Consider the following 26,250-nt stretch of genomic DNA (forward strand, 5'->3'; position numbering starts at 1 on the left):
CAGTTGTTTGGGTTTAATATCAGTTGTTTAGGTTTAATCTCAGTTGTTTTGGGTTTAATCTCAGTTGTTTGGGTTTAATATCAGTTGTTCTGGGTTTAATCTCAGTTGTTCTGGGTTTAATATCAGTTGTTTGGGTTTAATCCCAGTTGTTTGGGTTTAATCTCAGTTGTTTGGGTTTAATATCAGTTGTTAATATCAGGGATTTGTTCCCAGGAGCAGGCTGAGGGTAAGAGAGTGGGTTTTCTGACTTTAATTAATTATTTATTTTTTCAGTTAATTTTGGGTTTAAAATCGGAGGTTTTTTTCAAAACCGGAAGTCGGGCCAGGAGAGGCCTGGGGAAGTTTTTGGAGGGTTTAAAAGCGCACCAAAGTATACAGCGGGCAGCATCGTAGCGGGCAGCAGAGTGAGTGGGAAGTTGAGTGAGCTGTCAGGGCTTTGGCTCACAGGGCTTGGACGAGCAGGGGTGAGTTTTTGTTTCCTTACACTCTTATTAACTTTTCACTGTCTTACTTGACATAAAGTGTCCAGTATGAGTGTGAAACCAGTGTGTTGTTCCCAGTGTAGGATGTGGGAGGTCCTGGAGGCATCTGGCCTCCCGGACATCCACATCTGTGAGGGGTGTGTCGAGCTGCGGTTCCTGAGGGACCGTGTTAGGGAGCTGGAACTGCAGCTCGAGGATCTTAGGCTGATGAGGGAGAATGAGGAGGTGATAGACAAGAGCTATCATCAGGTGGTCACACCAGGGCAACGGGAGGAGGCCAAGTGGGTGATGGCCAGGAAGGGTAAGGCTAGGGTGGTTGAGAGCACCCCAGTGGATTTGCCCCTGCACAACAAGTACTCCTGCTTGAGTACTGCTGGGGGGGACAGCCCGCCTGGGGGAAGCAGCAGTGGCCGTGTCTCCGCAGTGGAGTCCAGCCCTGTAACTCAGAGGGCTAAGGAAAAGAGGAGGAAGGCGGTATTAATCGGGGACTCGATGGTGAAGGGGACAGACAGGCGTTTCTGCGGAGGTAGGCGGGATTCTCGCATGGTGGTCTGCCTCCCTGGGGCCGGGATCCAGGATGTCGCTAGTCGCGTCCCGGAAATCCTGAGGTGGGAGGGAGAGGAGCCTGAGGTAGCGGTACATATTGGTACCGCTGATGTGGGTAGGAAGGGAGAAGGGGTCATGAAAAGGGAGTACAGGGAATTAGGGAGACAGCTGAGAAAGAGGAAAGCAAAGGTAGTAATCTCAGGATTACTGCCTGTGCCACGGGAAGGTGAGGGCAGGAATGGAGTGAGGTGGAAGATGAATGTGTGGCTGAGGGACTGGTGCAGGGGGCAGGGATTCAGGTTCCTGGACCATTGGGACCTCTTTAGGGGCAGGGGTGATCTGTATACAAAAAACGGGTGGAACTTGAATCACACGGTGACCAATATCCTGGCCGGTAGGTTGGCTAAGGTTACTGGGGAGAATTTAAACTAGATAGGTTGGGGGGAGGGGAGCTAGAAGAGTTGACTAGGATCAAGGAACTAATTGATGGGGTGGAGGGTGCAGGGGTAAGGGGAATTACAAAATTAATGGTAGAGGAGAGGGTGCAAGTGAATGAAGGCGGTAATTTAGATAAGGGAGTAGAGGGAGAGGGTGTTCGCGACTCATCAAAGCGGGTCCAGATAAAAGCTGGAATAAGGACACTTTGCCTGAATGCACGAAGCATTCGGAACAAGGTAAATGAGTTGATGGTGCAAATCAGCACGAGTGGGTACGATCTAGTGGCCATTACAGAAACGTGGCTGAAAGGTGACCAGGACTGGGAGATGAATATCCAGGGGTATCAGGCGTTTAGGAAGAATAGACAGGAAGGAAAAGGTGGTGGGGTCGCGCTATTAATAAGAGATAATATCAGGGTAGTACTGAGGGATGACATAGGCTCTGAGGAACAAAACGTGGAATCATTATGGGTAGAGATGAGGAATAGTAGAGGGAGAAAGACACTAGTAGGTGTGGTATATAGGCCCCCAAATAATAATGTTGAGGTAGGGAGGGCTATAAACAAGCAGATAAGGGATGCGTGTAAAAACGGAACGGCAATAATCATGGGGGACTTCAACATGCACATTGACTGGCAGACTCAAGTCGGTAAGGGTGGAATGGAGGAAGAGTTCTTAGAATGCTGTCGGGATAGTTTCCTTGAACAGCATGTTACGGAACCGACGAGGGAACGAGCTATTTTGGATCTGGTATTGTGTAACGAGGTAGGTAGAATTAAGGATCTTATTGTGAAGGACCCTCTTGGGTCTAGTGACCACAATATGGTCGAATTTCTGATTCAGATGGAAGAGGAGAAAGTTTGGTCCCAAACCAGTGTCCTCTGTTTGAACAGAGGGAAATATGATAGGATGAGGGATGAATTGGCTAAGGTAGACTGGGAGAGCAGGCTGGCAGGTAGGATAGCTGAGGAACAGTGGAGGATTTTTAAGGAGATCCTTTTCAGTTCTCAGCAAAAATATATTCCAGCAAAAAACAAGGATTGTAAGAAAAGGGAGAACCAGCCGTGGATAACGAAGGAAATAAAGGAGAGTATTAAAATAAAAACAGCTGCGTACAGAGTGGCCAAAAATAGTGGAGAAACAAGTGATTGGGAAAAATTTAAGAAACAACAAAGAGAGACTAAGAAAGCGATAAAGAAAGGAAGGATAGACTATGAAGCTAGGCTAGCAATTAATATAAAAAATGATAGTAAAAGTTTTTATAAATATATAAAAAGGAATAGAGTGGCTAGAGTGAATGTTGGACCCTTGGAGGACGAGAGGGGGGAGTTAATAGTGGGAAATGAGGATATGGCTGAGTCTTTAAATAAGTTTTCTGTGTCGGTCTTCACGGTGGGAGGACACAAATAGTTTGCCAAATATTAACGATAGAGGGTTGGCAGCAGGAGAAATACTTAATACAATTAATGTTACCAGAGAGGCAGTGCTGGGTAGACTAATGGGACTGAAGGTGGATAAGTCCCCGGGTCCGGATGGAATGCATCCCAGGGTATTGAAAGAAATGTCAGAGGTAATAGTGGATGCGTTAGTGATTATTTATCAAAACTCGTTGCATTCTGGGGTAGTGCCGGTTGATTGGAAAACGGCTAATGTTACGCCGCTGTTTAAAAAAGGAAGGAGACAAAAGGCGGGTAACTATAGGCCGGTCAGCTTAACGTCTGTAGTAGGGAAAATGCTGGAATCCATTATTAAAGAGGAGATAGCAGGGCATCTAGATAGAAATGGTTCGATCAATCAGACGCAGCATGGATTCATGAGGGGAAAGTCGTGCTTGACGAACATGTTGGATTTTTATGAAGATGTGACTAGGGCGGTTGATGGAGGAGAACCGGTGGATGCGGTGTTTTTGGATTTCCAAAAGGCGTTTGATAAGGTGCCCCATAAAAGGCTACTGAAGAAGATTAGGGCACACGGAGTTGGGGGTAGTGTGTTAAAGTGGATTGGGGACTGGCTATCCGACAGGAAGCAAAGAGTCGGAATAAATGGGTGTTTTTCCGGTTGGAGGAAGGTAACTAGTGGCGTGCCGCAGGGATCAGGAATCGGTACTCGGGCCGCAACTGTTTACCATTTATATAGATGATCTGGAGGAGGGGACGGAGTGTAGGGTAACGAAGTTTGCAGACGACACAAAGATAAGTGGAAAAGTGAATCGTGTGGAGGACGGAGAAGATCTGCAGAGAGATTTGGACAGGCTGAGTGAGTGGGCGAGGATATGGCAAATGGAGTATAACGTTGAGAAATGCGAGGTTATACACTTTGGAGGAAATAATAACAAATGGGATTACTATCTCAATGGAAACAAATTAAAACATGCTACCGTGCAAAGGGACCTGGGGGTCCTTGTGCATGAGACGCAAAAGCCCAGTCTGCAGGTACAACAGGTGATCAAGAAGGCAAATGGGATGTTGGCCTTTATTGCGAGGGGGATAGAATATAAAAGCAGGGATGTCTTGATGCACCTGTACAGGGCATTGGTGAGGCCGCAGCTGGAATACTGTGTGCAGTATTGGTCCCCTTATATGAGGAAGGATATATTGGCATTGGAGGGAGTGCAGAGAAGGTTCACCAGGTTGATACCGGAGATGAGGGGTTTGGATTATGAGGAGAGGCTGAGGAGATTGGGTTTGTACTCGTTGGAGTTTAGAAGGATGAGGGGGGATCTTATGGAGACTTATAAGATAATTCGGGGGCTGGATAGGGTGGAGGCGGAGAGATTCTTTCCACTTAGTAAGGAAGTTAAAACTAGAGGACACAGCCTCAAAATAAAGGGGGGTCGGTTTAAGACAGAGTTGAGGAGGAACTTCTTCTCCCAGAGGGTGGTGAATCTCTGGAATTCTCTGCCCACTGAGGTGGTGGAGGCTACCTCGCTGAATATGTTTAAAGCGCGGATGGATGGATTCCTGATCGGTAAGGGAATTAAGGGTTTTGGGGATCAGGCGGGTAAGTGGTACTGATCCACGTCAGATCAGCCATGATCTTATTGAATGGCGGGGCAGGCTCGAGGGGCTAGATGGCCTACTCCTGCTCCTATTTCTTATGTTCTTATTTCTTATGTTCTTATAATCTCTCAGAACTACTAAATTCCTTACCTTCCCACCCTTTTCATGCCCCAACAATCTTATAATGAGTATATGAATTATGAGCAGTAGGCCAGCTCCATCACTCAATAAAATCATGGCAGATCTGATTGTAATCTCAATCCCACACTCCTACCTACCCGCAATAACCTTTCTTTCCCTTGTTGATAAAGAATCTATCTAGCTCAGACATTAAAATATTCAAAGATTCTGCTTCCACTGTGTTTTGAGGAAGAGAGTTCCAGAGACTCACGACCCTCAGAGAAGATATCGTTCCTCATATGAGCAACCCCTTATTTTAAAACAGTGATTCTTCAACAAGAGGAGACATTATCTCCACACCCACACTGTCAGTACCCTCAGGATCCCAAAGGTTTTGATTAAGTTGCATCTTACTCTTCTAAACTCTAGAGGATACAAACCTCTTCAACCTTTCCTCAAGATAACCCGACCATTCCAGGTATTAGTCTAACAAACCTCCTCTGAACTGTTTCTAATGCATTTATATCTTTTCAAGATAAGGAGACTAGTGCTGTGCACAATATTCTGATGTGGTCTCACCAATGCCCTGTAGAACTGAAGTATAATTTCCCATCAATTCTCCTCACAATAAATAACATTCTCTTAGTTTTTCTAACTACTTCCTGTACCTGTATACTAACCTTGTGAGATTTATGCACTAGGACACCTCTGCAATCTCTCATATTTAGACAATAAGCTCCACTTTTAATCTTCCTGCCAAAATGGACTATTTCACCTTTGTCCACATTATACTCCCTTTGCCAGATTTTTGCCCACCCACTTAACCTACCTATATCCTTTTGTATCCCCCTCACGTCCCCTTCATAATTTACTTTCCCACCTATCTTTCTGTCATCAGCAAATTTAGAAACCATACCTTCAGTGCCTTAATCCAAGTCATTTATATAAATTGTAAAAAGTTGAGACCCCAGCACTAATCCATGTGGCACACCACTTCGCACATCCTGCCAACCAAAAAGGACCAATTTATACCAACTGTTTCCTGTTAGCTAGCCAATCTTCTATCCATGCCAGTATGTTACCCCCTACATCATGACTTTTGATTTTGTGCAAGAACCTTCTATGTGGCATCTTATCAAATGCCTTATGGAAATCTATGTACAGTACATCTACTGGTTCCCCTTCATGCACATGACCCCTTCAAAGATCGCCAATAAATTGGCTAAACGTGATTTCTTTCATAAAACCATGTTCACTCTGCCTGATCGCCTTTAAATTTTTCAAAATCCTGCTACAACACCTTTAATAATGGCATTTAGCATTTTCCCAATGACAAATGACTTGTTATCTTCCGATCTAATGGGACCTTCACCAAATCAAGAGAATTTTGGAAAATTAAAACTAATGCATCAGCTATTTCATTAGCCACTTTTTATAAAGCCTTCGGGTAAAGTCCATCCAGACCCGTGGATTTGTCAGACCACAGATCCAACAATTTCCTTAGTACCGTTTTCCTGATAATTGTAGTCTTCCCGAGTTCCTCCCTCCCTTCTATTTCCTGATTCACAGTTATTTCTGGGATGTTACTCGTGTCCTCCATAGTGAAAAATAAGCAGTCTCCCTTCTAAGATGGAGATGAAGAGAAATTCTCTCTCAGAATGGCTTCAATCTGTGGAATTCTCCTTCCCTGAAAGCAGTGGCAATTGGGTCATTGAATCTATTCAAGTCCTACGTTAGACAGACAAGAGAGTTAAGGGTTATGGAGGGCAGAAAGGAAGGAGTTGAGACCACAACCAAAACAGCCATGACCTTCAACATAGTAGTGTAGATTCAAGGGGCCAAATGACCTATTCCTACTCCTAAGTCCAATGTTCCCTTTACCCTGCAACATATATAATTTGTTAGTTATCTATCCAACTCAGTAGGCTGTTTAGTATTTTACCTAAATACTGACCGTGTCATAAAATATATACGTACAGAAAAAAAAACAATATCCTTAGGTAGTTTTCTGATCGATAAGGGAATTAGGGGATATGGGGAGCAGGCGGGTAAGTGGAACTGATTCGCTTCAGATCAGCCATGATCTTGTTGAATGGCGGGGCAGGCTCGAAGGGCCAGATGGCCTACTCCTGCTCCTATTTCTTATGTTCTTATGTTCTTAACTGGGACACTCAGGGTGAGAACAACTTTTTTGGGTGTTTTTCAAAGCTTTAAAAAGCCAGCACTTTGCGTTAAGGAATTCCCTTCCATCTGCACTTACTTTGTTCCAGTCAGACACATCAATGGTCTAAGTGTTGCTACATCTATCCCTGTTAAGAGCCGTGTCTGGGTGTACCCCTCATGACAAGACATTTTTTAAAAATCACAATGTGTTTCTCAAATAGTGTCAGTTTCATGGTCAAGTATTGATCCTACAAATGTCAAACCAAACTATTCCCAAAGGAATTATCATTCATAAGTGCTGGAAACCTCAGGTGAAACTAAAGAGATTGTACCTGCATCATGTGAAGCGAGAGCCCGGAGCATCTTCCCAGCACTCCGGCGCGTCTGTGTTTCCTTGTTACAGAGTAATTCCATCAGCACGTCCAAAGCTCCTGTCTCTTTGAACACTCCCACCAGTGAACCAATACTAGCATAAGCACTCAGAACATGGATTGTATGTGAAATATTCAAGGATGAATCTGGTCCAGATTTGCGAGACATTTGTCGCCTCGCTCTTTGTACCAAATGCTTTACATCCTCCTTCATTTCAAGTAACTCTACATCGTCAAAAGTCGCATCAGAGTCTGCACTCGCAGGGCAGCATCTGGCACTTGGCTCCTGCTCCTCTTTCACTCTCTGACCCTCTGGTTTACGTTTCCCAAGGAGCGTAGGACAGTTGGCATATACATCTTCAGCTGACATCCACATTAAAATATTGTCCACTTTGTTGTCACTGGAGGAACTGTTTCCTCCATTGCTGCTGCTGCCTCCACCACCACTGTCATCTACAGTCAGCACATTCCAGCGAATAAGGTACTCTGTAAGGCCATCATGCGAGCGGCGCTGTCGAATCAGCTCTTCTGGGTAAGCCTGCATTTTGGGTCCCAGCTGGACCAGAAGGTTTTGGCTCCGCCGTTCACCCATTCTGTTAGCACCTAAAAAGAAAGCAATCATTACAATTAGAGCAAAGCATTTCCTATATTTAACTTCAGTCAATTACACAGGCACTACTTGTTACAAGTAAATATGTCAACTATTTTGGGCAAGTGTCTTCAGATGTTCTACTCCTCCAGCACATTTCAATTGTTCTGTAGATGCTGAATAAAAAGGCAACAACAATCTACTTTCTACCACCTTCCCTTTTACACTGTTCATTTCAGGGGATTTGAATTCATACAGCTCGGAAAAAATTACAACTATCTCCCATTTCCTGTTACTGCAATGCCAGTTAGTTACAATTAGGTTCAAACAGGGTGGAGTGGCTGGCACGTTCCCATTGAGGAAAGAAAAAACAAGTTTTTAATTACTGTAAAAGGAATTTCCAGTAGTTAAAATTTCACTAACATGCTGTCTTATGATTTCCCATCCACTTCTAAAAGCAGACAAAGCACTCCTGCTATGGTGGGGACAATAGATTGCTATGTTTTCTTCAAAATGACTCAGCGAAGATTGTTGTAATGAATCATGTATTAACACAGCAGGGCTAAAAGCACTGCGTGTTTCATCTCTGTTCCTCACTGAGTGAGCTAATTCCAAACTGTGCATTGGTTGGACATTCCAACTGGCCTCAGCATTCAACTGTTGGAGAGAGAAAGAAGGTGACAAAGATGTAAAAATACAAACTAGCCAGCATTCCCACTCTGACTGCTATCTAACCACCTATAGAAGTGCACATTATGATGCTCAACTGGGTCACTTTCCTCTCCTAGTTGACTAATAACCTCAAACTGTCCAGAACCAAGGAACAGTCACCAAATGCACGGGGACATGCAACCTTACAATGAATCACTTTACAAAAGAAAGAAAAATTGAACAAAACAAGAGTGCGGCCATCAATTAAAAACTCAGCAGGTCTGGCAGCATCTATGGAGAGAGAAACAGAATTAACATTTTGAATCCGACATAACTCTTCTTCAGAACTGAAGGCAGAAATGAAAGATTATAAGATAAGAAATATGAGCATTTGGCACCTTGTCTTGAGGGCACTATCGATTCTCCCACTTGCCCCAACTCCACTTTCTCTAACCCTATTCACTACTCTACCTTATGGGACCTTGTCAAAGACTTTTTCAAATTCGAGATAAATTACATTACGTTATCCACATCTACTCTCAATTACCTCTTCCAAATAAATTCAACAATGTTGGTAAAACAGGACTTAAAAAGTTTGGTTCATGCTGGCTATTCATTTTGATATCTAGGTGTCCTTATATTTTGATATGATTTCTTGTCACATGTATCAGTATAGAGTGAAAAGTATTGTTTCTTGTATGTTACACAGACAAAAAATACTGTTCATAGGGGAGGAAAGGAGTGTGCAGAATGTAGTATTACAGGCATAGCTAGGGTGTAGAGAAAGATCAACTTAGTACGAGGTAAGTCCATTCAAAACTCTGATGGCAGCAGGGAAGAAGCTGTTCTTGAGTTGGTTGGTACGTGACCTCAGACTTTTATATCTCTTTCGTGACGAAAGAAGGTGGAAGAGTTTGTCCAGGGTGCGTGGGGTCCTTAATTATGCTGGCTGCTTTATTTCCTCCTTTGGTAGGGATTCCATTCTATGACTACCACTGATGTTAAGCTAACTGGTCTAAAGTTCCATGGACATGTTCAATCTTCTTTAACTATAGTTATAACATTAGCTTTCTGCCAATCTTCTGATGATACATCTTTCTTTAACAAATTAAAAATGTGATGTCTCTGCTGTCTCTGCCTAGATTCTTTTAAAGTGTACTAGGTTGGCTAAGGTTACTGGGGAGAATTTAAACTAGATAGGTTGGGGGGAGGGGAGCTAGAAGAGTTGACTAGGATCAAGGAACTAATTGATGGGGTGGAGGATGCAGGGGTAAGGGGAATTACAAAATTAATGGTAGAGGAGAGGGTGCAAGTGAATGAAGGCGGTAATTTAGATAAGGGAGTAGAGGGAGAGGGTGTTCGCGACTCATCAAAGCGGGTCCAGATAAAAGCTGGAATAAGGACACTTTGCCTGAATGCACGAAGCATTCGGAACAAGGTAAATGAGTTGATGGTGCAAATCAGCACGAGTGGGTACGATCTAGTGGCCATTACAGAAACGTGGCTGAAAGGTGACCAGGACTGGGAGATGAATATCCAGGGGTATCAGGCGTTTAGGAAGAATAGACAGGAAGGAAAAGGTGGTGGGGTCGCGCTATTAATAAGAGATAATATCAAGGTAGTACTGAGGGATGACATAGGCTCTGAGGAACAAAACGTGGAATCATTATGGGTAGAGATGAGGAATAGTAGAGGGAGAAAGACACTAGTAGGTGTGGTATATAGGCCCCCAAATAATAATGTTGAGGTAGGGAGGGCTATAAACAAGCAGATAAGGGATGCGTGTAAAAACGGAACGGCAATAATCATGGGGGACTTCAACATGCACATTGACTGGCAGACTCAAGTCGGTAAGGGTGGAATGGAGGAAGAGTTCTTAGAATGCTGTCGGGATAGTTTCCTTGAACAGCATGTTACGGAACCGACGAGGGAACGAGCTATTTTGGATCTGGTATTGTGTAACGAGGTAGGTAGAATTAAGGATCTTATTGTGAAGGACCCTCTTGGGTCTAGTGACCACAATATGGTCGAATTTCTGATTCAGATGGAAGAAGAGAAAGTTTGGTCCCAAACCAGTGTCCTCTGTTTGAACAGAGGGAAATATGATAGGATGAGGGATGAATTGGCTAAGGTAGACTGGGAGAGCAGGCTGGCAGGTAGGATAGCTGAGGAACAGTGGAGGATTTTTAAGGAGATCCTTTTCAGTTCTCAGCAAAAATATATTCCAGCAAAAAACAAGGATTGTAAGAAAAGGGAGAACCAGCCGTGGATAACGAAGGAAATAAAGGAGAGTATTAAAATAAAAACAGCTGCGTACAGAGTGGCCAAAAATAGTGGAGAAACAAGTGATTGGGAAAAATTTAAGAAACAACAAAGAGAGACTAAGAAAGCGATAAAGAAAGGAAGGATAGACTATGAAGCTAGGCTAGCAATTAATATAAAAAATGATAGTAAAAGTTTTTATAAATATATAAAAAGGAATAGAGTGGCTAGAGTGAATGTTGGACCCTTGGAGGACGAGAGGGGGGAGTTAATAGTGGGAAATGAGGATATGGCTGAGTCTTTAAATAAGTTTTCTGTGTCGGTCTTCACGGTGGAGGACACAAATAGTTTGCCAAATATTAACGATAGAGGGTTGGCAGCAGGAGAAATACTTAATACAATTAATGTTACCAGAGAGGCAGTGCTGGGTAGACTAATGGGACTGAAGGTGGATAAGTCCCCGGGTCCGGATGGAATGCATCCCAGGGTATTGAAAGAAATGTCAGAGGTAATAGTGGATGCGTTAGTGATTATTTATCAAAACTCGTTGCATTCTGGGGTAGTGCCGGTTGATTGGAAAACGGCTAATGTTACGCCACTGTTTAAAAAAGGAAGGAGACAAAAGGCGGGTAACTATAGGCCGGTCAGCTTAACGTCTGTAGTAGGGAAAATGCTGGAATCCATTATTAAAGAGGAGATAGCAGGGCATCTGGATAGAAATGGTTCGATCAATCAGACGCAACATGGATTCATGAGGGGAAAGTCGTGCTTGACGAACATGTTGGATTTTTATGAAGATGTGACTAGGGCGGTTGATGGAGGAGAACCGGTGGATGCGGTGTTTTTGGATTTCCAAAAGGCGTTTGATAAGGTGCCCCATAAAAGGCTACTGAAGAAGATTAGGGCACACGGAGTTGGGGGTAGTGTGTTAAAGTGGATTGGGGACTGGCTATCCGACAGGAAGCAAAGAGTCGGAATAAATGGGTGTTTTTCCGGTTGGAGGAAGGTAACTAGTGGCGTGCCGCAGGGATCGGTACTCGGGCCGCAACTATTTACCATTTATATAGATGATCTGGAGGAGGGGACGGAGTGTAGGGTAACGAAGTTTGCAGACGACACAAAGATAAGTGGAAAAGTGAATCGTGTGGAGGACGGAGAAGATCTGCAGAGAGATTTGGACAGGCTGAGTGAGTGGGCGAGGATATGGCAAATGGAGTATAACGTTGAGAAATGCGAGGTTATACACTTTGGAGGAAATAATAACAAATGGGATTACTATCTCAATGGAAACAAATTAAAACATGCTACCGTGCAAAGGGACCTGGGGGTCCTTGTGCATGAGACGCAAAAGCCCAGTCTGCAGGTACAACAGGTGATCAAGAAGGCAAATGGGATGTTGGCCTATATTGCGAAGGGGATAGAATATAAAAGCAGGGATGTCTTGATGCACCTGTACAGGGCATTGGTGAGGCCGCAGCTGGAATACTGTGTGCAGTATTGGTCCCCTTATATGAGGAAGGATATATTGGCATTGGAGGGAGTGCAGAGAAGGTTCACCAGGTTGATACCTGAGATGAGGGGTTTGGATTATGAGGAGAGGCTGAGGAGATTGGGTTTGTACTCGTTGGAGTTTAGAAGGATGAGGGGGGATCTTATGGAGACTTATAAGATAATGCGGGGGCTGGATAGGGTGGAGGCGGAGAGATTCTTTCCACTTAGTAAGGAAGTTAAAACTAGAGGACGCAGCCTCAAAATAAAGGGGGGTCGGTTTAAGACAGAGTTGAGGAGGAACTTCTTCTCCCAGAGGGTGGTGAATCTCTGGAATTCTCTGCCCACTGAGGTGGTGGAGGCTACCTCGCTGAATATGTTTAAAGCGCGGATGGATGGATTCCTGATCGGTAAGGGAATTAAGGGTTATGGGGATCAGGCGGGTAAGTGGTACTGATCCACGTCAGATCATCCATGATCTTATTGAATGGCGGGGCAGGCTCGAGGGGCTAGATGGCCTACTCCTGCTCCTATTTCTTATGTTCTTATGTTCTTATGTACTATGTAATTTGTCTGGACCAGAGAATGTATTTGCTAAGTTTGATTCGTTTATTTAACATTTCACCTCTTTATTTGAAATACAGTTAACTTATTTCTAATCTCATCATTCAATGCCATGCTTCTCTGGAAAATACCAAAGCCAAATAAGTATTTGATATATTTCTGCCATTTCTCTATTGATGCCTGTGTCATTATTCTATCTGCATGGTCCTATTGCCATCACAACTGCCCATATTTTACTGTAATAACTGTTAAAAACATTTACTATTTTATTTTGGATTTGGAAATATATCGCCATTCCTTCAGTGTTGCTGGGTCAAAATCCTGGAACCCCCTTCCTCACAGAACTGAGAGTGTACCTACACAAGGCAGCAGCTCACCATCACCTTCTCAAGGGCAATTCGGAATGGGCAACAAATGCTGGCACTTCAAACCTCTTTGTATTTTCTCCCTTCTTGCTTTCTACTGCTGTCCACATATTCAGCATGTGACTCCTTCCATAGCCCCCAACGTCTCTCTTTTATCTTCATTCATCCATTGTGACATATTAGTGCTTATCTTGTTCATGTTTATTGGGGGAATGTATTTTTCCTGCACTCTGTTGAACACTTTTAAAATGTTACCCATTGTTGTTCTTTGCTGGGATTCTCCGATCTCATTCACCCCACCACGACTACCAGCGAGAACAGAGAATTTGGCACTCAGCCAAAACTCCATTTATTGCAGCCACGAGCGAGGTCTCAGCATCCCGGCCCCAAATTATTGTTTGGCTATATTGTTGCCCATTTTGTTTTTCTCAAACTCTATTCTCATCCCCTCATAATCAACTTTTCTCCAATAGATTACACTGATCTTTGTTATACTTGAATTGTTCTCAATTATCATCTCAAAGCATTATGGTCATTACTGATAAGGACCAACAGTTGCTTGACTAAATTGAACAGGCACTTGCTAGCATTCCCACACAGAGTGTAGAAATGAGATGGAACATCAAGACACCATCTACAATACCGTAATCTCAAAATACGGGAAGCAAGTGAGAAAAAATGCTGATTGGTTTAAGGTTAATCTCGCTGTAATGGAACCTGGAATTGAAACCAAGGGATCTGCTCTCAGTAATCACTGAAAAGATCTGGATGAGAAGACTCTGAATGCACTAAGAGCTGTCTGAAGTAAAATGAAACAGATTGCGAGGTAATGCGCCATTGACTATTGGTTACAACTTTGCCAGAACATCCAGATGTTTTCCCAGAGCGAATACTAAAGAACACATATGATGGGATCAGAAAGTCAGTAGGCTCAATAGCCAAGCAAACAACTCCACTGAGAATAGAGGCAGGGGAGGTCATCACCACTGCAGTAAGCAATTAGAGAGATGGGTGGAATACTACCTCAAGTTGTATTCCAGGGAGAATATGGTCACCAAGGAAGGTTTAGGTAATGGAGAGGCTGTCTGCCATGGGAAAGCTGAGTATTATGTCCATTGTGGAGGAGCTTAGCAAAGCTACTGACTGACTCACTTGCCATTGGCAAAGCTCCAGATGCTGATGTTATACCACCTGAACTCATCAAATCCAGGAAACTGGCATCCCTGCACCACCTGCACACTGCCTCTGCTGGAGGGCAATGCTTAAGGATATGGGTGAAACAAAGGTTATGACTCAGTATAAGAACGACCACAGAGATTGCCACAACTATAGATGTAGTGCCTGGTTGAGCATTGTAAAAAGGGTATTTGTCCGTGTTGTCCTTAAGAATGCAGATCTCGACTGAACCCATCTACTCCAATTCCTGATGCGATTTCAGAACTGGAAGATCCACAATTTTCATGATTCTCTCAGTCTGGCTGCTGCAGGAGAAGTGTCGTCAACAAAGGAGAGACCACTGTATATTGCTTCATCAATCTCACTAAGGCATTGGACCATGAGAGTGGAATGGGGGCAGGGTCTATTTTAGGTGCTGAAGAAAACTGGCTGCTCAATGCGATCTCCTCTTTCCATGGCAAGGTGATGGGTAAGGTCAGCTATGATAGGGCAATATCGGAATCCCTTGAGAGTCACAGTGAGTCAAACAGGGATGCACACTGGCACTGACACTCTTTGGAATATTCTCTTTTTAAAAATTTTTAAGTTTATTTATTAGTGTCACAAGTAGGCTTATATTAACACTACAAATAAATTACTGTGAAATCCCCTAGTCACCAACTCCGGCACCTGTCTGGGTACACTGAGGGAGAATTTAGCATGGCCAATCAATCTAACCAGCACATCTTTCAGACTGGGAGAGGAAACTGGAACACCTGAAGGAAACTCACGCAGACACGGGGAGAACATGCAGACGCCGCACAGACAGTGACCCTGGGTCCCTGGCGCTGTGAGGCAGCAGTGCTAACCACTGTGCCACCTTTGCTGCTACCATATGGCTTCAGTTCATCTACAGTGGGTATCTACTGACATACAGCCTGAGATCCAAGATCAAAATGCATCAAGGCTCATCAGAAAGTTGATAGCTTCACAAAGCTGGGTTCCACAATCACTGTTCACTTCCTGTTGAAAGTAACATACATTGCAAAAGTTGCAGCTGTTACGTCCAAACTGCGTAAGGCAGTGAGGAACAACAGCAACCCGAGAACACCAATCTGCAAGTCTGCCAAGCTTGAACCCTCTGTACATTCCCCAACAGTAGTGAGACTTGGACAATGTATGCTAGCAGGAACCTTCTGTCTCAGATGTATCCTGAAAATCTCTTGGTAGGACAAGGTCGCCGACCCAGAGTTCTGGGGCATGTTAATTCCATCCGTATACAATCATTGCTAAGCCAACAACATCTGCACTGGCTCAGCTATGTTCATTGGATGGATGACAGCTGTATGCCCAAAGACCTTTTGCATGGTAAACTGGCCACTGGATCACAACCACCTGGGCACCAATATCTCTGTTACAAGGACCACGTACAAGCAAATATAAAAATGAAGAAATTGACACAGACAACCGGGAGACAGTTTCTTATGGCTGCGACCTCTGGAGGTTGACTGCTTGGAGAGACATTGGAAGTAGTGAGAAGAAACAGAAAGCTCAACTGGTCAAAAAGAGGACCCAGAGAAAACAGAGGCAAGAGAATACTGAACCTTCTCAACCCACTGTCTTCCTCTGCGGTAAACGTGCCACAGATTGCTCTGCCAGAGCCACACCATCTGATGTTTATCACAGAGCTAAGAGACAAACCGTCGCCTCACCAGATGGTTTCCTGCCAAGCCTAAATACTTCCCCATTTTTACTTCATTTATCTGTTCTCGCTCAGTTCCCATTACTAGAGCCAGGAACGAATTCTCCCTTGTTGGGCTCTCTGTATATTGATTAGAAACAAATCCTGAACACATTGTAAGAATTATATTTCCTTATCTCCTCTTCTTTCCAAATAATATTAGTTGAAATCCCCCGATTAATATTCTACATTTTATATTAGTTTACCAATTATGTATGTTTCTTCCTTGTGTCAGCCCGTGACTCAGTTGTTAATGCACTTGTTTCTGAATCACAAAGTTCTGGCATCAGGTTTCACTCCAGGCTGACTCACCAGTGAAGTAATGAGGGAGTGTTGCACTGTCAGAGGTGCCATCTTTTGGATGCAATGTGGTGTCGTTCCCATATATCTGCTGCCTTGTCCTTCTAGATGGAAGTGGTCATGCGCTGTCTAAGAATTTTTGGTGAATTGCTGCAGTGCATCTTGCAGATAGTACACACTGCTGCTACTGAGCGTCGGTGGTGGAGGGAGTGGATGTTTGTAGATGTGGTGCCAATCAGTCAGGCTACTTTGTCCTGGATGGTGTCAAGCTTCTCGAGTGTTGTTGGAGCTGCACCCATCCAGGCAAGTGGGCAGTATTCCATCATACCCGACTTGTGCCTTGTAGAAGATGGATAGGCTTTGGGGAGTCAGGAGGTGAGTTACTCGCTGCAGTATTCCTAGCCTCTGGCCTGCTCTTGTAGCCACTGTCTTAATGTGGTGAGTCCAGTTGAGTTTCTGGTCAATGGCAACCCCAAGGATGTTGACAGCAGGAGATTCGGTGATGGTAACGCCACTGAATGTCAAGGGGCGGTGGTTAGAGTGTCTCTTATTGGTGATGGTCATTGCCTGGCATTTGTGTGGCAGGAAGGTTACTTGCCACTTGTCAGCCCAAGCCTGGATATTGTCCAGGTTTTGCTGCATTTGAATATAGGCTGCTTCAGTATCTGAGGAGTCGTGAATGGTGCTGAACATTGTGCAATTATGATGGAGGGAAGGTCATTGATGAAGCAGCTGATTGTTGGGCCCAGGATACTGCCCTGAGGAACTCCTGCAGAGATGTCCTGGAGCTGAGATGACTGACCCTCCACAACCACAACCATCCTCCTATCTACCAGGTATGACTCCAACCAGCGGAGTATTTGCCCCCTGATACCCATTGATTCCAGTTTTGCTAGGGCTCCTTGCGGACTTGATGTCAAGGGCTGTCACTCTCACCTAATAGGTGTAGTCTGCAGTTCACCTAATAGTGGAATGAAGGTGAAAAAGAAAGACTTCCATTTATGTAGTGCTTTTCCAAGCACTTTATAGCTAATCAAGCACTGTTTGAGTTGTAGTCACTGTTGTAATCACAGAATCCCTACAGTGAAGGGGGAGGCCATTCGGCACAGCGAGCCTGCACCAACAACAACCACATCCAGGCCCTATCCCTGCAACCCCACATATTTACCCTGCTAATCCCCCTGACACTAAGGGGAAATTTACCATGGCCAAGCAACCTAACCCACACATCTTTGTACTGTGGGAAGAAACCAGAGCATCCGGGGGAATCCCACGCAGACAAGGGGAGAATGTGCAAACTCCACACAATCACCCGAGACCGGAACTGAACCGAGTCCTTGGCGCTGTGAGGCAGCAGCGCTCACCACTATATTGCCGTGACGCCTATGATCTATGTACTGTAGGAAACTCAGAAGGTAATTTGTGCTCAACAAGTTCCAACAGACAACAATGTGATAACAACAAGATGATCCGTTCCTTTGTGATGTTGATTGAAGGATAAATATTGGCCAAGACGCTGGGCAAATTCCCCTGCTCATCTTTGAAATAGTGTCATGGGATCACTTACATCTACCTGAGCAGGTTCACATCGTGAGTCACCCGATGAAGGAGCAGTGCTCCGAAAGCTCATGATTCCAAATAAACCTGTTGGACTTTAACCTGGTGTTGTGAAACTTCTTACTGAGCAATTATACAGGGCCTTGGTGAGACCACACCTAAAATACTGTGTGCAGTTTTGGTCTCCTTTTCTGAGGAAGGATATTCTTGCTCGAGGGGGTGCAGTGATGGTTTATTCCGGGGATCGCGGGACTAATGTAGAGAGATTGAGATTAGAGAGTTCAGATGAATGAGGGGGGATCTCATAGAGACTTATAAAATTCTAACAGGACGAGACAGGGTAGATGCAGGAAGAATGTTCCTGATGGTGGGCGAGTCCAGAACCAGGAGTCACAGTCTGAAGATACAGGGTAGACCATTTAGGACGGAGGTGAGGAGACATTTCTTCACCCAAAGAGTGGTGAGCCTGTCGAACTCATTACCATAGGAAGTAGTTGATGCCAAAACATTGAATGTATTCAAGAGGCAGCTGGATATAGCACTTGGACAAACAGGATCAAAGGTTATGGGGAGAAAGCAGGATTATTGAGCTATTGAGTTGGACGATCAGCCATGATTGTGATGAATGGCAGAGCAGGCTCGAAGGGCCAAATGGCCTCCTCCTATCTTCGATGTTTCTATGTTTTTATCCTGAATACAGTGCTAATTCATTGACTCAAACTCTGGTAGAACCACAAACTACACCACAATAAACTCTAAATTACCACATTAAATAACCTGCCAACTGCTCTCGTGACACAACTGCAGAAAAAGCAGATTAGAAATTGGTATAATTTAGTAGCTGATCATCACTTATCAGATCTCAGCTACTGCATTTCTGAACCTCCAGTTGGCATGTCTAAAGTCAGTTGCCAAATGGAATACTGTGCAAATAATATTCACTGACCCACAAGACCTAACCACGTAAGCATGCCAAGGGCTAAAACAGAAAGGAATAATAAAATCAGCCGTGATAAATCTCAGGAGCATAAGTGATGCAGTAGATGAGTGTGTGTGCTTGCGCGCGAGGGCGGGCCTGCGTGCGCGAGGGCGGGCCTGCGCGCGCGAGGGCGGGCCTGCGCGCGCGAGGGCGGGCCTGCGCATGTGTGTGTATACGCAAGCACGTGTGTCGGGGTGGGGCCCTCAGTATGAAGTCCCTTGTTTAACTGGGAGAACTGAAACCTTTTAGTGGATGACAGGAACTTGAGGCCTCAGTGAGCAAAGCTGTCAAGACCCCCCCAGCTGAAAAAGGAAGCACACATCTTCGCACAAACTGTTACCATCTCTGTGACCACAGCACGGAAACACCACATCAAACAGACGATCCACGAGTTTGAAATGTGCAGACAGCAGCTTGCCTATCTGCAATCCATTAACAGTGAGGACTTAACACCAAGTGTATGCTCCCATACCCACCTTCATATAACACCTCTAGCAGCTAACACTCCCAGTATAAAATTCCTCAACTATGTAAATGCTATACGGTATGGTAGCACAGTGGTTAGCACTGCTGCTTCACAGCTCTAGGGACCTGGGTTCGATTCCCGGCTCGGGTCACTGTCTGTGTGGAGTTTGCACATTCTCCTCGTGTCTGCGTGGGTTTCCTCCGGGTGCTCCGGATTCCTCCCACAGTCCAAAGATGTGCGGGTTAAGTTTGATTGGCCATGCTAAATTGCCCCTTAGCGTCCTGAGATGCGTAGATTAGAGGGATTAGTGGGTAAAATATGTGGGGATATGGGGGTAGGGTCTGGATGGGATTGTGGTCGGTGCAGACTCGATGGGCCGAATGGCCTCTTTTTGTACTGTAGGGTTTCTATGATTCTATCCACTTTTATAGAATCATTGAATGGCTCCAGCAAGGGCAGCACGGTAGCACAGTGGTTAGCACTGCTGCCTCACAGCGCCAGGGACCTGGGTTCCATTCCCAGCTTGGGTCACTGTCTGTGTGGAGTTTGCATGTTCTCCCAATGTCTGCATGGGTTTCCTCCCACAGTCCAAAAGTCGTGCTGGGTTAGGTGCATTGGCCATGCTAAATTCTCTCTCGGTGTACCTGAACAGGTGCCGGAATGTGGCAACTAGGGGATTTTCGCAGTAACTTCATTACAATGTTAATGTAAACTGCCTTGCGACAATAATAAATAAACTTTACTTTTTACTTCACTTTACCAAAGAATACAAGAAATAGGAGGTCATTTGGCCCAACGAGCTCATGCCAGATCAATTCATGCAATAACAATTCAGTCATTCCCACTTCCTGGCCCTTTCCCTGAAGCCTTGCAAATATTTCCTTTCAAATGCTATTCCAAATCCTTTTTCCAAGTTACAATTCAATCAGCCTCCACCCCACACTCAGGCCATGCACTTCAGATCCTAACTTGCTGCATAAAACCTGTTGCCTCGGGTCATCTTGCTTCTTTTTCCCCATCACTTCAAATGTGCCAGCCAATGGGAACAGTTTCTCCTCATCTCCTCTTTCTAGATCCCTCCTGATTTTGAACACCTCTATCAAATCTGTTCTCAAACTTGTTCTAGATTCTCCAATCCATTCACATTATTGACTTCATCACTGGAAACATTCACGTGAATCTTTTCTGGCCCCCCTCTAAAGTCTTTGCACAACATAAAGAACTCCACTTGACAACTTGCAATGTCTGTACAGAGCATACCTCACGATGTGGAGCATACCTCAACAGCAGTGTAATCCAAGTTCTTATGCAAATAGTTTTGGCAAATGAACATTAAGTGTCCCTCCAAAATATCTGCTTCAAGGAGGAACTTAAATCTCACAATGGGAAACAGGAAATCCCCCTGGTCCTGTGCTAAACTAGAAAGAAAACCATATGATGCTATCCTGTACACTACAAGCATAACCTTCACTGGGTCATTAGTAACCATAGCAAAGAACGCTCTGGAATGGAATTGGAATAGCTGGGATAAATGTCATACTTATCTTCAAACGCATCCATGGCCTCTCTCCACACAAAAAACTATATTTCTACATTTCAGGATATGCACCACCATATCCCATTGGTTAATCCATTATTCAACAAGGTGACAAAAGCACACTAGATTCCCCAAAACATCTACCAGTAACACAGAAACCTATAAAGCATGTGGATGACTACTCTAGCCTCTCCATTATGCACACTGTTAAACACAGCTTTTGTAAGTTCACGCCTCTTGTGAATTGAGCAGAGTAAAAGGGCTGTAATCTGTCTCAGGGCTGATAACCTACCCAATTACCACTGGGTAATACCACAATGTTATTATCAAGGTCAGAAACTCCAAGGTATTTTGTGAAGTCAGGCAAGACCATAAGTTTTGCGCTTTGAATTTGGCTAGGGTAAGCATAAGATGCTTCACTACAGCTATGATTTAAATGACCCACTAGGGAGCTTTTATCAAATAAAGTTTGGCTCAGTGGCAAGCACTGCTGCCTCACAGCTCCAGGGACTTGGGTTCGATTCCCAGCTTGGGTCACTGTCTGTGTGGAGTTTGCATGTTCTCCCCGTGTCCGCGTGGGTTTCCTCCAGGTGCTCCAGTTTCTTCCCACAGTCCAAAGATCTGCAGGTTAGGTGCATTTGCCATGCTAAATTGCCCTTTAGTGTCCCAGGATGCGCAGATTAGAGGGTTTAGCAGGGTAAATATGTGGGATTACAGAGATAAGGCCTAGGTGGGATTGTTGTTGGTGCAGATTCAATGGGCCAAATGGCCTCATTCTGCACTGTAAGGTTTCTATGATTTTAAGAATACAGTTAAAACAGAAAGAAAATTGGCAAGAAAAAAAAACTCATTTTATAAACCTTAACTAAATGCACTGTTCCAATCCAACAAACCTCCTTATAGCATGCAGCTGTCACAGGTTTAGCACAGAAAACAAGGATGTTCACGTGGTTTTGCAGCTCTGCAACACTTGCCGTGAAATAGTCCTTTGGTTGGAGAATTGAAACTCTGGCTTCACCATTCTGGAAATCCCAGCGCCTTGAGGTAGAGATAACGACACTGCTAGCCTTTAGTTAGCAAACCACCAACATCAGAACTTCTACCCCAGGAAGGCAAGAAAAACTGCTTCCAACATAGAGGAATTTCTAATAACAAGGAGAGAGACAAACACTCTCCAGAGGTCCACACACCTTTTAACTGACCAGCAGCCAAAACTGAAAGTAAAAGAACTCTTGTCACCCTGTCAATCATTCTTCCCCCCCAACAATTCAAAAGGATCGTAAATTCATGAAACTCCAGGACGTTGCATTGGCCCAGATTAAAAATAAACAAAACCCATTTAAATCATGCTTTAAATCATTTAAGCAGCAATAAAAGGACATCTAATCAGGCACACAATGAAAAAAAACAAAGCTGCTTATAACTGCAACAAACATGATTTAAAAATACATTTCCTAAAGGCACAGTCGCGTCACAACAAATAGTATTGAATACCAACTTTATACTCTTTCTGATAATAAGACTGATACTGTCTTTTTGAGATAAGTTACTTACTACCTGAAAAAGCTATACTAACAATCTGCAGATTGTTTTTGTTCCTGTGACATGAGCATCACTGGCAATTTTATTTATTGCCCATCCCTAATTACCCTTGAGAAGATAAATGCTGGTGAACTGCCTTCCTGAACCACTGCAGTCCATGTGGTGTAGGTACAGCCGCAGTACTGTGAGAGTGAAGGGAATTCCAGGATTTTGACTCAGCGACAATGAACATACGGTGATATATTTCCAAGTCAAGATAGTGTGGGGCTTGGAGGGGAACCTCCAGGTTGTATTGCCATGAGTCTGCTGTCCTTATGACTTTATGACCTTAGAGGTCATGGGTTTGGAAGGTGCTGTCAAAAGGAGCTTTGGTGAGTTTCTGCAGTGCATCTTTTAGATGATACACACAACTGCCACTGTTCATCAGTGGTGGGGGGATTGAATGTTTGTGGAAGAGGTAGCAATCAAGTGGGCTGCTTTGTGCTGGATGGTGAGCTTCTTAAGTGTTGTTGGAGCTGCACCCATCCAGGCAAGTGGGGAGTATTTCATCACACTCAGACTTGTGTCTTGTCGACGATGGACAGGCTGTGGAGTGTCAGGAGGTTAAGTTACTCTCTGCACAATTCCCAACTTCTGACCCGCTCTGCTAGCCATAGTATTTGTATGGACGTGAAATGTTATTGCCTGGTCATTGCCTGGCAACTTGTATGGCGCAAATGTTACTTGTCACTTATCAGCCCAGGTTCGAACATTGTCCAGGTCGTGCTGCAGATACTGAACATTGTGCAATCATTAGTGAACATCCCCACTTCTGCCCTTATGATGGAAGGAATATCATTGATGAAGCAGTTGATGAAGATAGTTGGGCCTAGCACACTATCCTGAGGAACTCCTGCAGTGATGTCCTGTAACTAATTGACCTCCAATCACCACAACCATCTTCCTTTGTACCAGATCTGACTCCAACCAGTGGAGGATTCCCCCCCTGATTCCCATTGCTAGGGCTCCTTGACGCCACACTCGTTCAAAAGTTACCTTGATCACAAGCACAGTTACTTTTTTGTCCATGTATGGGCCAAGTCTGTATTGAGGTCAGGACCTGAGCGATCCTGGCAGAACCCAAACTGAGAAGCAGTGAGTGCCAACTGACAGCGCTGCTGAGGACACTTTCCATCACTTTGTGTGCCTGCACCAGATGTTCTGAAATGTAACTTTGTATCTTCAGTAGAATGTTTAAATTAAGCCACACCAGAGTCACATGGCGCATGTCACACTATCGTGTTGTGATTACGTGTGTGAAAGGCAATAGGTGCACAGCATGCACAGTGCAATAGTAGCCATCTTGTGTTGGCAGCAGTCATTCGTAAATAGAATCATAGAAACCCTACAGTGCAGAAGGAGGCCATTCGGCCCATCGAGTCTGCACCGACCACAATCCCACCCCGGCCCTACCCCCACATATTTACCTGCTAATCCCTCTAACCTACGCATTTTAGGATTCTAAGGGACAATTTTTAACCTGGTCAATCAACCTAACCCGCACATCTTTGGACTGTGGGAGGAAACCGGAGCACCCGGAGGAAACCCACGCAGACACGAGGAGAATGTGCAAACTCCACACAGACAGTGACCCGAGCCGGGAATCGAACCCGGGACCCTGGAGCTGTGAAGCAGCAGTGCTAACCACTGCGCTACCGTGCCGCAGGTACTGCACAGCTACTCAACTCTGAATTTTGAAATTGATGATTCAATCTCTCTATTTTGACTTGAACAGACTGGCCCAAAAAACAAAGAAGTGAAACTGAGCAATCTCAATGGCAGTCTTGGTTTTATAGGAATGAAACAACCGATGTTATCTGAGAAATTAATCAAACCAGCTTCCTCCATTCCATTCTCTCAGTTGACAGCACATCTGTTCTGATGATACTAACTTCCTTCTGCAAGGGCACTTCTAATGTCTGCCTTTTTCCTCAACCAACGAGCTCACTCACCTCTTCTCCTCCCTCTCAGATCTTTCCAGCCCACCAGCCTGCACATTCAAAGGACCATCCCCCACCATTTCTACCACCTCCAAACATATCTTCATCTCCCCTCAGCATTCTGAAGGGGCTGTCCCCTCTGTAACACCCTTGTGCATGCCTCTAGCTCCACCCAAACACCTCATCCCTTCCCATGCAATCACAGGGAGTGTAACATTTGCATTTTTATCTCCTCTCTCCTCACTTTTCAAGGTCCCAAAGCCTCCCTCCAGGTGAAGCAGCAATTTACTTGTACTTCACCGGAGACACCGAATGGAGAGTGGGTGATTGCTTTGCAGAACACCTTCACTCAGTCCACAAGCATAACCCCAAGCCTCCAGTTGCTTGTCATTTTCATTCAGCATCTTGCTCTCACACATATTTCTGCTCTGGGCTTGCTGCCAGTGAAGCTGAACACAAGATGGAGGAACAGTACCTCATCTTCCGATGATACATTGTACAACCTTCTGGACTCAATAATGATTAAACAACTTCAGGCCATGAACTCTGCCCTTCATCTTGTTTTTTTTTGCCAGTCTGTATCCTGTTGTCATGCGTTTTGTTTTCAGACAGAGCTGGCAATTATTCTGGCATTAACACTTATTCTGGACTGATGCTTTGTTTTCCTGACAATAGTTGTGGAAAAGAAACAAAGGTAATTTTAAGAGATTTATATTTGTATTGGTCAGCATTAGAAATAAGGTATAGTTTTAAGTGGGTTTAATATAATGTCTTTTGTGTAAGGAAGGGTAAAACCTATAGTTACATTCATAATGGACAGAAGTATTTGTATGTGTGGAGGTTGGCTCCAATTCCAACTATGCTTCTTCCAGGGATAAGAAACTTCAGTTATGAGGATAGATTGGAAAGGTCGGGGCTGTTCTCCATGGAGAGAAGGCGACTTAGAGATATAATTGATATTTTCAAAATCATGAGGGGGTTGGACAGAGTAGATAAGGAGAAACTATTCCTGCTTGTAAATGGATCAAGAGGACACGGGTATAAAGTGATTAGCAAAAAAAAGCAAATGTGAAGTAAAAATATAATGTTTTCACACAAGTGGCTCAGCTGTGGAATGCACTGCCTGAAGATGTGGTGAAGGCAGGTTCAACAGCAGGTTCAAAACAGGGCATTAGATGATTATTGAAATCTAAACAATGTGCGGGGGAATGGGGAAGAGGCAGAAGCACTAAGTCATAATGTTCATTTGGAGAGCAGGTGCACACACCATGAGCCGAACGGTCTCCTTCTGTGCTGTAACAGTTCTGTGTTTCTATTGTGATTAGAGGGGGTTAGGACAAAAAGTAAATAAAAGACAGAGGTATTTGGGTGTTGCTTAGCAACTGGGGGCCATTTAAGACAGAAAGGCTTTTGAGTTTAGTCTTTGGCTGAATTTGTTGACAGTTGAAGACAGGTCACCAAGGAGTAAACATCTTTCAACTCTGCCAGAGGGAAGACTGGACATGTCAAACGGGTTGCAAAGAGGCAGAGTTCCCAAAGAACCACATATAGTCCAAATAACCAGGGAATTGGCACAGAAAGAATGTCTTAAGACTAAAATTAAGAGAACTGAGACAAAGGTGTAGCCAACGAGCTATTGTTTAATACAAATATGGCCAAACAAGAAAAGGACTCTACTATGGCCTGATGGGAAATATGGTCAACTAAGGTTTTTAAACTCCAGGCTGCGTGTGTAGCTGCGAGGACAAATTATTTTCAAGGGGGATGTTAGCCAGAAAAATAAAAGGGCAAATTACTATTTAAATGGGAAACAGATTCAAAAGGCATCTGTGCAGAGGGATCTGGGTGTCCTTGTGCATGAGTCTCAGAAAGAGGCTACGGAAGTGCAGAATGTTATAAGGAAACCAAATGGAATCTTGGCATTTATCGCAAAGGGCCTGGAGTATAAAAGTAGAGA

General features: G+C 44.3%; 1 protein-coding gene across 2 annotated transcripts in view; it reads right to left on the bottom strand.

Annotated features, from left to right (window-relative positions):
* The window catches only part of cul9 (cullin 9), a 284,868-nt gene that overhangs the window by 245,394 nt on the left and 13,224 nt on the right, over positions 1–26,250 (bottom strand). For both annotated transcript variants that reach the window (XM_078212153.1, XM_078212152.1), the window contains exon 2: positions 7,080–7,721. In XM_078212153.1, coding sequence (XP_078068279.1) covers positions 7,080–7,710 — 631 coding nt within the window. In that variant the 5' untranslated portion in view covers positions 7,711–7,721. The remainder of the gene's footprint in view (positions 1–7,079; positions 7,722–26,250) is intronic.

Source organism: Mustelus asterias, chromosome 5, assembly GCF_964213995.1.
Source record: "Mustelus asterias chromosome 5, sMusAst1.hap1.1, whole genome shotgun sequence".
NCBI classification, from domain to species: Eukaryota; Metazoa; Chordata; class Chondrichthyes; order Carcharhiniformes; family Triakidae; genus Mustelus; species Mustelus asterias.